Source organism: Leucoraja erinacea, chromosome 13 (genome assembly GCF_028641065.1).
Source record: "Leucoraja erinacea ecotype New England chromosome 13, Leri_hhj_1, whole genome shotgun sequence".
Lineage (NCBI taxonomy): Eukaryota > Metazoa > Chordata > Chondrichthyes > Rajiformes > Rajidae > Leucoraja > Leucoraja erinaceus.
Genome location: NC_073389.1, coordinates 30439587 through 30456867, shown reverse-complemented (window position 1 = coordinate 30456867; position 17281 = coordinate 30439587). Strand labels below are relative to the sequence as shown.

The 17281-nt window shown below is 39.3% G+C and overlaps 1 protein-coding gene across 1 annotated transcript in view; it reads left to right on the top strand.

Annotated features, from left to right (window-relative positions):
• The window catches only part of vwa8 (von Willebrand factor A domain containing 8), a 206176-nt gene that overhangs the window by 89061 nt on the left and 99834 nt on the right, over positions 1-17281 (top strand). Inside the window, exons 16-21 of the mRNA XM_055644777.1 lie at positions 2525-2602; positions 3788-3903; positions 7788-7885; positions 7970-8076; positions 11405-11476; positions 14999-15075. Of these exons, the coding sequence (XP_055500752.1) occupies positions 2525-2602; positions 3788-3903; positions 7788-7885; positions 7970-8076; positions 11405-11476; positions 14999-15075 (548 nt within the window). The remainder of the gene's footprint in view (positions 1-2524; positions 2603-3787; positions 3904-7787; positions 7886-7969; positions 8077-11404; positions 11477-14998; positions 15076-17281) is intronic.

The window sequence follows — 17281 nt, the reverse complement described above, 5'->3', positions numbered from 1 at the left end:
CAACTGGATCAGCAAAAATATTCTTAACTACAAAGCAGTTCAAAGGCTGAGCATCCTGTGGTGAATTGCCCACCACCTGATACTCAAATGCCTGTTCGTCATATACAAGGCACGTCAGGAAGCATGATGAATGACCTGGCCATGCATCCTGAATCAGAAATATCATCATCGTGTAGTCCTAATCTTTGAACTCCCGACTGAACAACATTGTGGGAATACCTACACCAAATGCATCAAGAAGATTTGGTCTCAAGGACATTTGGAGATGAGCAAATTAACACTGAGCTTATCAAGATATCACGTGCAATAAATACATTTGATGAGAGTGCAAGGAAGGCATGCTGCTTTAATAAATGGTTGGTGAGGGGACTAAGCATATTTTATCCTCCTTATTGGAAGAAGAATATGCTTGCCTTGGAAGGTTCAGTGGTTCACAAGATGGATTGTTGAGGGTGAAGACCCCTATGTAGATATCGAGTAGAATATACTTTTGTCCTTGGAGGTTTAGAAGATATAGAAGTGAAACATACATATTCAGGAAAAGTTAGGGTATATGCCAACATCGATATCCAGAACCAGGGGCCATAGACACAGGTATAAGGGAGGAAAATATTCTCTATTCGGAGGTTGGAATCTTTAGAATACTTCACCTAAGAGAGCTTTCCATGAGTATATTCAAGACTTAAATTAATTGCTAGATTTTATTTGAACTTTAGGGAACTAGCAGATTTGGGAGGGCAGTAAATATCAATCTGATGTAGAAGATCCATTTTGATTTTTATTGCTCTCACATGACTCCCACCTGTCTCACACTTCTTCATTTCAAATTATTCACTGTTAATGCCTTCACTCGATTTACTGGAAGCAGCTTCAGCTTCTCAATTTATGATGCTGTAATCATTTTTGGCAGGCTAGCATTTGATCTTGCTCAAATGGAATTGTAAAACTAATATTTCAAATTTGATTTAGCCAGCTTGCTCTTTTAATGCGTTAGAACTTGATGTATGGGCGTATTCCCCAAAACATTTGTAAAACATCTGCAGTCAGCAAGATTGTAAATCTAAGCAGTCACTGTGTGTCAACGGTTTGTCAGCTACAGAAAAATACTGATAGAAAATATCCAGCGGCTCCAATGAGTCATAGTCTTATAGCCGTACAGTACAGTACAGGTTCAGCTCATTCTATATACAGTTCACTGAGTGAAAAGGTTTTCCCTGAGGTCCCTCTTAAATCTCTCTGCATTCACCTAATGCCAATGCCCTCTAGTTTTAGAATTCTCTACTCTGGGAAAAGACTGCAAGCACTCACTTTATCCAAACCCCTCATGATCTTACACACCTCAATAAGGTCACCTCTCAGCCTCCTATGCTCCAAAGAAAAAGTCCCTCTCCCTATAACTTAAGCCTGCAAACCTAGGCAATATACAGGTGATTTTTGTTTCTGCACCTTTTCCAACTTAATGATATTCTTCCTAGAGCTGGATTACCAGAACTGCACACAAACCTCCAAGTGTGGTCTCAATGACTGTACAGCTGTGTCATGATGTCATAACCTTTGTACACAATATCCTTCCCATGAAGGCAAGCATGCCAAACACCTTCTTCACCACTCTGTCCACCTGATGTGCCACCTTTACAGAACCATGCACCTGTACTCCCAGATCTGTCTGTTCTGCAACATTCTTTAGTTTTTACTGTGTATGTCCTGCCTTGGTTTGACAAAGCAAAGTGCCAGACTGCACACTTGTCAGTTAAATTCAATTTGCCATTCATTGGCGGACCTTCCCATTTGATCTAGATCTTGTTGTAAACTTAGATATTCTTCCTCACTGTTTACTATACCACCAATGTTGGTGTCATCGTCAAATTTACTAACTACGTTAACTGCATTGTAATCCAACTCATTACTGTAGATAGCAAACAGCAGTGGACCCAGGCACTCAACTGTTCACAGGCCATCTATCAGAAAAACAGCCCTCCACAACTACCCTTTGACTCCTTCCACCGTCAATTTTGAATCCAGTTGTCTAGTTCCGATCTAGCCTTCCATACCAGTCTGCCACGATACTAATAAGTATGTCACAATTTCCACGCACAAAGCCATGCTGACTATCGCTAAGCAGTCTATGCCTATCCGAATGTGATAGGCCCTGCCGCTAAGAATCCCCTTCAACAACTTGCCCACCACTGACATCAGGCTCACTGGCCTGTAGAGCCCTGAATTCAAGTGATAGAAATGACAAAGAATGAAGTAAGAAGCTGTTATCTGAAAAGAAGCAAGTAATCCTAGTGGTATTCTGGCCAATATTGATCCTTCAGGTAGCATCTAAAAACAAATTATCTGGTAACCAGCTCATTGTCGTTTGTGGAACCTGGCAATGTGCAATCTATTTGTTGTGTTTCCTACATTATATTGTATTATACTTTGTTCTTTGTGCCTTAAACTGAAGAGACAGTGAAATATGATTGGTTATTTTTTCCAACCAGTTCCAATAGTTAATACGCATAGTATATTGTTCTTGCAGATTCCACATGTTCCGAAAGATGCTGTCTCACAATTGTTGCACTTTACACATAGACTTCGACAGAGCAGCGATCCAACAGTAAGTTGAATATTACCATAAAGTGACCTGTCTAAGAGAAGCTGTGTATGACAGAGAATTGAACAACTTAATACAGCTGTGGGTGCATGTCCTTCTAGTGAATACTTTAAGCGTGTGGCTCTCATACAGTTTCCAGTGAGGTTAATTCAGAATCTGACTGCAATGCCAGAGAAGGGTAATGAGTGAAAGATACACACAAAATGCAGTGGTAACTCAGGGGCAAATCTAGAGGCAATTTTACAGAGGCCAATTAATCTGCAAATCTGCATGTATTTTGGATGTGGGAAGAAACTAGAGCACTCGGAGGAAGCCCACACAGTCACAGGTAGAATGTGCAAATTCACACACTCAGCAGTCGAGGTCAGGATTGAAACCGGGTCTCTGCTGCTGTGAGGCAGCAATTCTACCAGCTGTACCACTGTACCGCCAGATTTTCTGTTGGTAAATTGAACAGGAAAACAGTTAATGTTGTAGATAATTTGCAGTACAATACTTCAAACAAACTTCATCAAATACAACTACAGGGGTATTGGGGAAGGGAATTCATTATTATTTTCATCCTAAAATAAGTTGTGCAATATTAAGCAAATGAATGTATCTGTATTTAGAATGAATTGTAATTAAATTCCACTGTAATGCATAGTCTTAGACATTTTCATTTTTTCCTTATGGCATAACTGTTAAGATTGTTTTGAAAAAGGACAGGTCTGGATGTTGGTGTAAGGTACTTAATTAGGGCAAGGCAGATTACAATGTCATTAGGCAGAAGCTAAGGAGAATAAATTGGGATCAGTTGTTATTGGGGGAAGTCCACAGAGGACATGTGGGAGTCATTTAAAGGCCATCTGATCAAAATGTAGGATTAGCATGTTCCAGTAAAGAGGAGCGATAAGATAAGGGATCAAGGAGGTTGGAAACATGGTCAGAAAGAAAAAGGTAGTGTATGTCAGGTTTAAGGTGGTATAGGCAGGAACCTATGAGGAATAAAAGAGCGAGTAGGGAAGGATCCAAAAGGGCGATTTAAAGGGCGATAAGGGTCTATAAAATGTAATTGACATGTCGGATTAAGAAAAGTCCTGCTCGGCACAAACATCGTGGACCGAAAGGCTCGTTCCTGTGCTGTACTATTCTATGTTCCGTTAATATCGCTTTTGCTGTTGCTGGATTTTGTTTTAATCCTTTCAGGCAAAATCTCTGGCTTCATCACTTTCCACAAGACAGTTACTCCGCATCTGCAACCGGCTTGCACATTGTCCAGACGAGAGCCTCTTCCATGCTGTAAATAAAGCCTGCCTCTCCAGGTAGCTTGCCAAATTGCTCTGTTTGCTTTTTACTGTTGAACCACCTTAAAAGTCATTATCTCATACTTCTCAAGATCCCTCATTTTCAGATTCTGGAATGATTTGATGGGCGGGTATTTGTTTTCACAGCCAGGAGTGGGAATGGGGGAGGGCATCATGCTGCAGAAATACTGAGTGGTAGATAGAGAATTGCATACAAGGGAAGAAGTCTCCCCCACTCAGTTTATGAACTATAAAACAAAAAGAACATCAGATTATATCCATTTTATGTGTGCTATGATGCTCAATGTCCCACGTATAGTGCTCTCAAGGTACTGGCAAGGTTGTATTTATTTATATGTTCAAAATATTATTAATATTGGAAGTAATGTTAAAAGAAATACGCGGAAGTATTTATTATCGTTATGGTATATTTGTAAACTTATGGATTTAAGACTATGGGAATTCTTCAGCTTTGGAATCACTTCTCTTGCTGCCCCATCCCTATAATCCCCTCCCTCCGACCCAACTCTCCTCACCTCCAACAGGAAATACGCCTTAAAGGTATAATTTCTTGGGGAAATATTCTTCTACCTAAGAATATAATCATTCTAATTCGTGTAATGCATGGCTTGAAGTCAGAGTATGAGTTCAAGCTCTACTCTGGCTGTTTTAGTAGAAGCAATCACTGAGGAAGTGTTACAGATGAAATCATAGACCAAGGAAGACATGAAACTCATTATACTAATTTGAAGATGTCTGACCTATTGGGCGTATGTCACAGTCCTACTATTAGCAACGCACAACACAGGCAAAGAAGCATAATCTCTCCCATTTATCCTTTGACCTTTTGTCAGGTGTTCCCTTGTCCAATCCATCCTTGCCAGCACCTTCTCGGCAACTTTAAATTACCTTTTTTATTTGTTTCCCAGTTCTGAAGGGTCTCTGACCTGAAAGGTTATTCCTGTTTCTCTCTCTCTGCACAAATACTGTCTGATCTGCTGAGTTTTTCATTTGAAATGATCAGTATCTGTAATTTTTTTATTTTAGTTTATATTATCATATGGTCCCTCAATCAACCTCAGTAAAATAGAGATTGTCTAGCTATTTTGCATGTAGTTACTGTTGATCAAACAATTTTGCTGCTGACCTGATCCATACTCCTTAATCCATAACAGTACTTGTTATGATATATAATGACTCTGTATCAATAGTACTTTGCACAGTTACGCATGGAAATATTTTGTATGCATCAACTATCACAGTTCCCAGTTAAGTATTCATTTGGCTTTAACCGTTATGTGATGTACAGCAGGGAGATTCGATAATAAGAGTTTTTGAAATGCATAAGAATATGTCATGCATGTATGCCATGAAGGCATTGGGTCGTACGCCACAGAAACGACTTTGGGTCGTACGCCTTTGGCCTGCCACGTCCTTGCTGACCACCAAGGACGTATCTCAACTAGTCCCAGTACTAAGTTTGTAGCCTTACTGTACAGTGCCCTCCATAATGTTTGGGATAAAGACCCATTATTTATTTATTTGTTTCCGCACTCCACAATTTGAGATTCATAGTAGAAAAACTCACATGTGGTTAAAGTGCACTTTGTCAGATTTTATTAAAGGCCATTTTTATACATTTTGGTTTCACCATGTTAAAATTACAGCTGTGTTTATACACAGTCCCCCCCCCCATTTCTGGGCACCATAATGTTTGTGACACATGGCTTCACGGGTGTTTGTAAATGTTCAGGTGCGTTTAATTGCCTCCTTAATGTAGGTATAAGAGAGCTCGGCATTTTCTCTTGTCTGTCCATCACTTTTGGAAACTTTTATTGCTGTTTATCAACACGACAACCAAAGCTGCGCCAAAGAAACCGTTATGAGACTGAGAAACAAGAATAAAACTGTTAGAGACAATCAGCCAAACCTTAAGCTTACCAAAATCAACTGTTTGGAACATCATTAAGAAGAAAGAGAGCACTGGTGAGCTTAATAAGTCAATGCCAAGGGACTGGCAGGCTAAAGAAGACCTCCACAGCTGATGACAGAAGAATTCTCTTTATAATAAAGAAAAATCCCCCAATACCTGTCCAACAGATCAAAAACACTCTTCAGCAGTCAGGTGTGGATTTATCAATGACCACTGTCTGCAGAAGACCTCAGGAACAGAAATACAGAGGCTACACTGCAAGATGCAAACCACTGGTTAGCCGCAAAACTAGGATGGCAAGGTTACAGTTTGCCAAAAAGTACTTAAAAGAGCAACCGCAGTTCTGGAAAAAGGTTGTGAACAGATGAGGCGAAGATTAACTTTTATCAGAGTGATGGCAAGAGCAAAGTATGGAGGAGAGAAGTAACTGCCCAAGATCGAAAGCATACCACCTTGGTTCTTGTTCTTCTTAGTTTCTTGGTCCTCCAAAATATTCCAAATGGAATTTAAGCTGGAGGTGGTGAAGGGAGGGCTTAAGCCAGAAAGGGTAATTGGGAAGAAAGAGCTACTTTAAATTTAGTTGCATCTGGTTGGGTAACTATAGTTGGGTGGAGATTATTCCATGCTTTAATTGTGCGGGGGAAGAACAAATTGCTGTATACATCTGTCTTTGTAGCTGGGAACACAAATTGGATCGAATGCCCTCGTCTGCTCCTAATTGGTTTGGGTTTGGTGTAGGTCTTGTAGTCTATGTCGAGCTTGTTGATCATTTAACATTTTGTAAAAACAGGTCAAACGGTGAGCTCCACGTCTGTCTTGGAGAGGGTTCCACCCCAGAGAATTCAGAAGTTTGGTGACACTCGCTTCTCTCTCATAGGTGTTAGTAACAAATCGAGCTGCCTGTCTTTGGACATGTTCGATGGAAGAAATGTTTTTATTTGTGTATGGGTCCCATGCTGCAACTGCGTAGTCCAAATGAGGTCTAACGAGGGTGAAGTATAGCTTCTCCTTGACAGAAGTTGAACAATGATGAAAGTTGCGCCTCATCTGCGAAACATGGTGGTGGGGGTGTTATGGCGTGGTAACTGGCTCAATTATCGTCATTGATGATACAACTGCTGATGGTAGTAACAAAATGAATTCTGAAGTGTATAGACACATCCTATCTTCTCAAGTTCAAACAAATGCCTTAAAACCCATTGGCCGGTGGTTCATTCTACAATAAGACAATGATCCCAAACATACTGCTAAAGCAAGGAGTTTTTCAATGGTCAATTCAATCACCCGAACTGAACCCAATTGAGCATGCCTTTTATGTGCTGAAGAGAAAGCGGAAGGGGACACCAAAACAAGCATAAGCTAAAGATGGCTGCAATACAGGCCTGGCAGAGCATCCCCAGAGAAGACACCCAGTAAGTGGTGATGTCCATGAATCACAGAATTCAGGCAGTCATTGCATGCAAAGGATATGTAACAAAATACTAAACATGACTACTTTCATTTACATGACATTGCTGTGTTAAAAGTATGTTGGGATGTTAATAGGAAATGACATTCAATAGTCCAGCAAATCTACCTGTCTGGCATCACCAATGTTCCAAGCATGCAATGTTAACAGAGTTTTGGTGACGCAAGGGACTTCTGCAAAGGACACCATACAGTCTGATGCGAGATTTTGTCCCAAAACGCCAACCGTTCTTTTCCACCCATAGATGCCGCTTGACCTGCTGAGTTTCTCCAGTAGATTATTTGTTAACAGAGTTTTACTGTATGCGTTACAGCGACAAGGTTTATTGTTTATAGTTCATGTTCTTAAGGGAAGCTCCTTGAAACGATGTGAAATCATGTGTGCAAATTCACTCTAATTGTTACTTTGGACATCCCAGCAGTTTGCTGTGTAGAAATGGGGAGCCTTTCAGCAGTATGTAAGTAGTAATCAGTTGAGGTTAATATGAACATATTTCTCCAGGTTTTTGCCAAGCCTTGCCCGATCAGCCTTACAGAAGAATCTGAAGGATTCTGGGATTGAAGCAACTGATGTTGAGCAGCAAGGAACAGATGTCAGATGTGAGTTCAAGTTCATTATCCCTGTATGACCCTGTCTGTGGCTTGTTATTGCACATTAAATCTGTGGTCTGTCTGAAATCACAGGTGAAATAAAGTCCGGGATCCTTACAATTGGAAATGTTTCTGTTCCATTGCACAATCCCGAAGAAAAGATGAAAGTACCAGATGTTCTCTTTTATGAAAACACTCAGGTAATCTTGATTTCCATTAATCCATTTGACATTATGAAATGCGAATAAAGACTTCAATGCTTACAGTTAAGCTGCCAAGGTTTAACATTTTATTCCGCAGGCTGCACTGCTGCACTCCATCAATTCTGCACTGATGCGACAGCATGGATTTTGTGCCCAAGCCACAGACTGGCATTTAAACCCACAACCGTCTGGTTCAGAGATTAAAATGGCAACCTATGAGCTGCCACTAAAGCTCAAAAGATGGGGCAGAGAAACATTTTTATCTTCAGGCAAATGCAAGATGGAGCATAAATTATTTAAGATGAAGAAAGCGTAAGATAAAGGGAATTTATGATTATCGAATTTTGGTTTAGTTTAGAGATACAGCATGGAAACAAGCTCTTCGGCCCACTGAGTCTACACTGACCAGCGATCCCTGCATATTAACACTATCCTACACACTGGAGACAATTTTACATTTCTACCAAACCAATTAACCTACAAGCCTGCATGTCTTTGGAGTGTGGGAGGAAACCGAAGATCTCGGGGGAAAAAAACTCGCAGAATTATCAGATACTGTTACTCCAGTACGCCTGTGGACTCATTCTAGCAATGGAGGAGGCACAGGACAGAAAAGTCACCACAAGAAGGGGAGTTAAGAGCAACGAAGAATTGTAACAGGACTTGGCGGACCTGATTTCATACCTGATCATGCCTGAATGTTGTCTGGATCTGACTGCATACAGGCATAGTCATTGAATTCATTTACAATAGTGATGGACAAACTTTTGGAAATTAAGGAAATCAAGTGATAGATATTGAGATTTCTAGAAAATGGGGCAGAGAGAGATGAGCCGTGATTTTGATAAATGGCATAATGGGCTCGAGAGGTCAAATGCCAGATTGCTGGTCCTGTTTATGCTTGCCTGTGCTTACCTTCATTTTAAATATGACTGAAATACACAGTAGCACGATTTTCACAATTTTGAGCATTTTAGAATAATTACAGAATGGCTGACGATAACATTTGCTGTGTTCATGTGCAATGTCTACATACAGTATATCTGTAGAGATTAATATACTGCGTGAACGCTGGCACTATTAGTGACACCAAATCATCAAAGTACTATGCCTCAGATAATTGTTTAACCAATCTTCATACTGAAGCCCAGTGATGCACAGTCCCTTGTTGAGTAACTCTGTAACGTGATAAAACAAGTGGAACTGCAATTATCACTTCCCATGACCTGAAACTCTGAAGATCCTCTGATCAATTTCCAGCCTTGTTTCTTTTAAATTAACAGACTAATTATAGTGAAGGTGTTCAAATAAATAATGTAAGAATTAGAACACGAGAACTGTTCTTTTTTAGATGTTCTTTGTTACATAGTTCATTGATTTAATGCTGTCACTAATTTCTCCAGTGAGACATGGAAGAACAACGGTTCCTGTTGTGTTTTTGTGCCTTAAAGGATTTTTTTTGCAAATAATCTATCTGCGGACCAGTGGATCCACTAAGTCTACTACCATCTCTTTCAAAATTCCACTCCTTGCTGTATAGCTCCATGGCTCTTACGAATGTTTTTCTGTTCCCTGTCGCTAAAGGCACCATTACAGTTTTTCACAATTCCTTGGTCCTTCCTTGCTGAGTTCTCAAATACTTTCAATCCTGAAGTTCACTGCTGTTTCTGGCCCTTTTATAAGACTCTTGATTTAACACTGTCAATAATTTCTCCAGTGAGACATGGAAGAAACATGATTCCTGATGTGTTTTTAGTACAAGATCTAAAATAGCCTTTTCCTGGGTTGGTTCCTCCACAATCAATTTAAAAACACTCACTTCATAATTCCTCCTCGATCTTATCACTGCTAATTTGACTTCAATAGTCCATAGACGAATTAACATCTTCCCATGATTACTGTGTTACTGTTGTTGCATATGTCCTTAGATCCCAATTGTGTTCCAACTGGTTAATTTAATTCTTGTTGATTGATCAACAAATTTATCAAATTGCTTTATCAAATTTAAGAGGTGTCATTGATTAGTGATGTAGATATCTAGTAATTAAGAGGCTGCTTTTCAATCAAGGAATTTGATGATTCCTTGTGCGATTTGTAGATCAAGATTTAATTACAGCATCAAACCCCATCAATTGTGACTAATTCAGTGCTGATATTGGGTTTTAATTGATTGATAATTTACATGGGGATTAAATTGGTCTGTGCCATTATCTTGACACGATTCGTCCACCTAAGTTTGGGAATATTCTCCAGCTGCACATACACCCACCTGACTCAATGGGCAACATGTAATATCTTTATGAAGAGCTTCTTAGTGCATATTACCAAAGCTCAAGCAGCTTAATGACAAGCATCTTGCTGGAGTCTGTCTGGTTTTCATCAGTCTGCTCAGGCTGTTCCACTAAGAATGCATTTCATTCTAGGACCCAGTAAGGAGGGAGGGGGAGCACATTCTGCTCTACTTGCCATAACTAAAGGGACTTGCCTGACAACATTTCACTCTGTCAGCCCCCCTCAGCTTCGCCATTCAACATTTTGTGGCTTTTGAATCACTAGCGATTTATTGGTGAAAAAATGTGATTTATTTTATTCCTTAAAGCAATCATTTGCATAATTACTCTGTGATTCCTTTCACTGGGAAATACTTGATTCTGTTCTCCCCTACTTAAGAAAAGGAATGGCATGGAAGATTTACATCCACGGTCCATATAATTACATGTATGTTTATTCTTCTTCAAAGTGTGAAAAAGGGAATTAGTATTTTAATTTAGAAAGACAGGCCAGAAATTAACATATCTGACAATTTTCATACTTAAAATTTGTCTAAAGGATTTGTACATTTAAGTTTGTCCTTGCAACCTTAAAGTGAAAACCCCATAGATGTAATGTAGAGGCAGATTTTTGTGTAGGAAAGAACTGCAGATGCTGGTTTAAATCAAAGGTAGACACAAAAGTCTGAAGACTCTTCTCAGTCTGAAGAAGGGTCTCAACCTGAAACGTGACCCATTCCTTCTTTCCAGAGATACTGCCTGTCCCGCTGAGTTACTCCAGCATTTTGTGTCTACTGGCAGAATATTGTGTTGGACATAGCCTAGTAATTATGAAATAACATTAAGCTATTCAGCCCATTTGTTCATTGAGATCATAAGTGGATTTAATTGTTTCATTCTTTCACCTGCCATTGATCTGTATCCCTTAATGGCCATCGCACATTGCCCAACAACCTCAGCACACATGCCTGATGTTATTGTGGAAATGATGAGCTGATAATAGTTACCCTCATGGATTTTACATTAAAATTCTTTATTTTCTGCTTTCTCTTCAGCACATGCAGGTGATGGAAGATTTGCTCAAAGACTTTGTGCTTGGTGAACATCTTCTTTTGATTGGAAATCAGGTAAAGGAATACATTTCCAGTTAATTGTATTCTCTCCACACCAAGAAAAACCTTAGGACTGAGAACATTAAATAGGTGACCTTTTAAATAAAAGAACAACGATATTTTCCAATGAACATCATTAAATCTTCAAAGTTGCCCTTCAAAGCTGGGGTTGCAGTGTGGGGACAAAACACTTAAGTCTGTGCCTGGTGTCTCCATATCAGCCGCACATTCTCCTACTCATTCCACATATCCTTCAAAATTGGAAAAAAAATCTATTTAATTTCAAATAAACAATAAGAACTTTCCACCCACATTGATTTATCATATCCCCTATTGGAAGAAGCATTCTAACTGCCCATTAATTCCGCGCAGCTGTCTCAGCTTATCTAGAGAAGATTTCTAATTGTTTCAAGTATGCAGGAAAACCCTAAAATATTTTTTATTCAAAGAGCATCAGGCCGTACTGACCAGGTCATGTTTCAAACACACAACACGTGTAAAGTGACAGGTCAGTTATAGAGTGTGAAACTTGCACCTTCAGGAGTCTTGCCTCTCTAATGAAACCTGCAATTTCCATAACTAATTTCTGTAACTCATAAAAGATATTGAGGACCATGGGCACCATGCATCAGTAATATTAGTTTTTGAAATTCATTTATTGAAAGAAAAATGGATTATCACGGACATATCAATGCATCCAACAGCGTCAATTCTGCAAGGCAAGAATTGGCAGCTATGAATAGCATTAAAACTCAACATTTTTTTAACTATGTCTTTCTGTCAGGAGATCATTCTGCTCATCATTTCCAAGAACCCAGCTCCTGGATGTATTTTCCTGTGACTCGTTAGAAATCAAGAAAGCAGGAGTTGGCTACTCAGTCTCTAAAACCTGTCCCGCTGTACAATATGATCATGGCTAATCTGCCCCTGCTTCGAATCCTTGGCTGTGCCATTTCGTCATAACTCTCAATACCCCAATCTTTCAAATATTTATCAACTTCCTCTTTAAATACCTCCAGTGACCCAGCCTCCACAATCCTTCAGAGCAGGGAATTCCGGAGAATCGTTCCTCCAAAAAGTTCTATTCTCCTCTGTTTTCAATGGAATTTATTCACACCTGAGAACCCAGAGGTCACAGAAGACATTCCCCACCCACTCTATGACCCAGCATCACACCCTGCCACTGTCGCCTGGTGAAACGTGAAATCAACATCTGAAAATCTCTCTCACATCTTGGAGCGAGTCCCTCGTTGACTGTGGCAGGGAGACGAGGTTACACAGCACAGAAACCAAACTGTTGGCCCACTGATTCTGCACTGACCGTCAAGCACCTATTTACACTGATCCCATTTTTAATCTCTGCACATTGCTGATCATACCTCGTCTAACACAACTGTTACTGGTTGACACAAAGTCAAACCTACAAGGATAAAGTATTGGCCTGGCCCTACCTGACCTGAACCAAACCATATGAGAGGTGGGTTCAGCTCTTGGACTTTCTGTGTGCAATAACAGAATATGCCCTCCTCATCTCCAGAGATGTGCTTGGTAGATCTAAGTTTCTGTTGATGGTTGTATAGTCGCAACAAGAATGGAAATTGAAAATTCAGGAAGGGAAGAAATTTGTCAGCTCAGAACATCCTAAAATAGTTTACAGTTAATGAAGTACGTTCAAGTACAAAGTCTCTGGCGTAATGTAAGAAACACACCATCCATTTTTGCACACCACAAGATTCCATAAGCATCAATAATCTGTTCCAATTATGTTGGCTAGAGGATATATATGATAGGTTGGCCTGCAAAGTTGAAACCCTCCCACACAGCTGATGTTCAAATGGAGATACTTACTAGGATCCCAGTTAACACTGTATGCTTTTATATTATTGCTTTAAACATTTGTTAAATATTATTTAAAATTATCTGAACACTTCCTTGTGATAGAACATCTCAAGAATCAAAAACCCATTGTGCCATTCAATTTTTTCTAAATAACCTGCTGTTTTTCCTCTTTCAAAATCTGAAAAGTTGTGAATCTCACTTCAGCCTTCATGCAAATCATATTCAAGGCTTTACTGCAACAGTGTTTACTGCAACAATGACTGCATCTCAGATCTTCTTAATTGGCTGGAGAAAGTAAGACAAAAGAATGCTGTAGGAATACAAGATTATCTTTAAACCACTTATTCCGGCTATCCTTGCACACAACTATTTCCACTCTGTAAAGAAAAGGCCAGATCTACACTTATTCCGAAAATATTGCAAATGTTAGAGCTTTGTTGATTGGCTTGCATTTGGTTGATTACATTGATGAATGAAAGCAGTGCACCAGTTGTGCTCTTCCCAGATCTGTGCTGAACCAAGCATTAAAAATCAAAGCACCAGGCATAATTTCCCTGAGAAAATCCATTTCATTTTAATGATTTGTATGTCATTAAGATTGCAGAAGTGGCTGGTATAAAGGAGAATTTCTCCCAGTAATGTTCTGCCTCATTAGCAAGTATTTCTTTCAAAGAAAATGTACATCCATTTGAACATTAGCGAGCTTCAGTCCAAGCTACTTGTGGCTTGCAATTGGTTTGAGCTGGTATGAGACGAAAGGCATGAAGTGTAGCTGCACTAATCAAATGGAAGTCTCTCTTGCACCAACTGTGAATGTTTCATTTAAAATCAGAATATTTTCATGGAAACAGCTGCAGTAGTTCATGTTAATTTGCACCTTCCCCTCTCTGAGCACACAAATTAACATTGGTAATGAACTGTGGCTTAGAGGGTTCGGGTTAAATTTGAAACAATTCATTAGTTAAATTATTGACATAAATCAAATTATGATGAAGTAGTGAAAGCGATCACTATAATGCAACCAATTCAGTCTTTTCTACTTTAAGTGTCATTAAAAATCTTTTGGCAGAATAGCACAAGTACAGCTTTTCACTGTACCTCGGTATGCTTTGCACTGTACCTCAGTACACGTGACAATAAACAAAACTGATTAGTGAAAGGCACATTTGCACTGACGATTTCCACGTCAAATTAATTCAGGCCTCCTTTAGGTGCACTGTGGGGAAGTTGGTTCAACTTGTCCCAGGATTGACTATTGTTTGGCATTCTTAAGACAACAAGGTCTGCATGGTGTGGCACTGGATTCGGACCAAACTCCAAGTTCCCCAAACCATACTGGCCAAACTACCTCAAACTGAAATCTAAGGGCCTTAACCAAATAATTTCCCTTCAGCTCTTCTCTCACACAGTGATCTGATCTCAACACCACCTTCAATTCCTCCATCCAATCAGTCTCCTTGTTGATGGCCTGACCTACAAACCCCATGTCAAATGACTCATTATTTGAATGTTGATTCAACAGCAAAATTCTGACCCTCTTCGAGTCTTGAGACCTATTATTCAGCAGCCCTCCTCCACCAACACAGCCAACTAAAACTGGACACAATACTACATTGGTCTGTATTCAATAATAAATTAGACAATAAAAATTCTTGGCAGTTATTACTTGACAATATATATATCTTTTTTTATTTATAGGGTGTGGGCAAGAACAAGATTGTTGACCATTTCTTGCATCTTTTGAACAGACCCAGGGAATATTTACAGCTTCACAGGTAACACTGACAGGAAAGTTTCAGTTACAAGTTGTGTGCATTTTGCTGACAACACCTAATGCCACCGCTTTGTTCAGAATAGCCCTTGAACTGTACTTTGTACTTACCAATTATATGATACAAAATGCATTATATACTCCTTTTGATAACTCTCATGTTTCGCGCACAATGAGGTTACTCTTGAAGTGTACACAAGAAATCCTATGCAAGTAACATGACAGACAGTTTTCACAAAGCAAGGTCCCACCAACAGCAGTGAAATGAACAGTTGTGCTGATTTTGTTTGAATTAGTTAAAACACTCCTCTTAAAAAAATAGTGCTATGGATATTTTAATGTCTGGGACCTTGATTTACAGTATCTGTAAGGTCAGATGTTAAATGTCTTACAAGGGAGTTCCCTTTGATGTCCTGGCCAATAATTTACGATCAATAGATAGATTATCTGGTTTTTAAGATGGTCTGTCCTGAATACCTAAAGGAAAATGGAGGGGAAGAACGGTCTTTCTTAGAAAATGAAACCATGCCTGCGATTTGCGTATCACACCACATAAAAATACACTGGACGTTCATCTTACCTCGTACAAACCCTGAGACACTACCATTAAAAATGCACCACTTTTATCATACTCTGGCTGTGAAATTGATTGTTTAACCTAAGAATGTATTTGGTATGAGTAAAAGATCAGTTATTGATTTGTTCCTTTTGGCAGATAATAGCATATGCAATACAGATACTATGCTGGATATCCACGCAACATATTATTGTGTGGATTTGAACAATGTTATCAAGGCTAGTATCTTCGGAAACTGGTGGTGGAGCTTAACTTTGCAAGCCTATAATCCTTTAGTTTGGTAACATTTGGAGTTAAGTGCGGAATTGTAGAATTTTTATTGCAGTAGTGAGGGAGTAATGATAAATTCAAATGAGAATGCATCAAGGAGAAGATGGTATTTGCATTGTGTTGCTGCTGTTTACTTTCTTGATGGCAGAAGTATTGGGGGGGAGCTGGTGGAAAAGCTATCTTGCTGCATTGTACTCTGTAAATTCAGAATTACCATCCACTTAATGCTGTAAATTCAGCCAAACAATGTGCCGTATAAGCTGAACACAATCTTACAGTGTGCCATATATAGACTGAATCCAAGCTAACAGTGTATGTAAATTTTAATATATATGTGGGAGGACTTCAATAAATCTTGATATTTCTTTTTGTGTCCATTACAGCTGCATGAGGCAATTTCAGTGCTGTTAAAAAAGGTGGCTAATTTTAGCATCCAGTATTAAAATTTGAAGTCTGCTGGATACTTCCATTCCAAGGCACTGACAAAATACAGATAAAATTGATCACAGGCAGATGATACACTGGATGTCACAATGTGTGATCTATGGGTCCATGTTAGCCACAGCTGCTGCAGGTCAAATTCCACTTTATGGACCAGATTGCAGCTGAAAACTTAAGCCTGTTAAAAATAAGTTGCCTTTGTGAATTTTTAATGATAAGATTAAGTTTGGAGGCACTGAACGTTAATTTTTGATTCTTCTATCAGAATACATTTCCTTTCTGCAATATCAGTTAGGTTATGTAGAACCTGATTGATTTATTTGATGAGGTAATAGAGATGCCGTCGATGCAATTTGCTATCTGGTGTTGGTGGCAGGGTGAATCAGTCTGAAGAAGGGTCTCGACCCGAAACATCACCCATTCCTTCTCTCCAGAGATGCTGCCTGTCCCGCTGAGTTACTCTATCATTGTGATTCTATCTTGCTATCTGGTGGGTTGGAAATCCCAAACATTCAGCATCTGGATCACCGACTGATGTTTTCATCACTCCTTTTAAACACAGGGGCCCATTTCTCACGTTCCGTTTAAACCCAACAGGGCCCATTTCCCCATGTTCTCTTTAAATGTTCCTGTTTTGTGGCAAAATTAATTACACTGCGGTGTAATATGTGGAAAAAAAATGAATTAAAAGTGGTTGGGGTGTTAACCGGAGTTTTGCTACATTGGTTGGTTTAATCGGTGTAACATAGAAAAAAACCAGCCAAACACAGGACAGAAGCAATTCATTGCAAACATTGAGAAAGAATACAAAATGAAGTGGTACATTTTTTGCAGGAGTTATTCCAAATGGGACCATTGAAATTAATTGTACACAAATATTTGAAGGTGATAGGACAGGTTAATAAAGCTACAGGTATCAGTA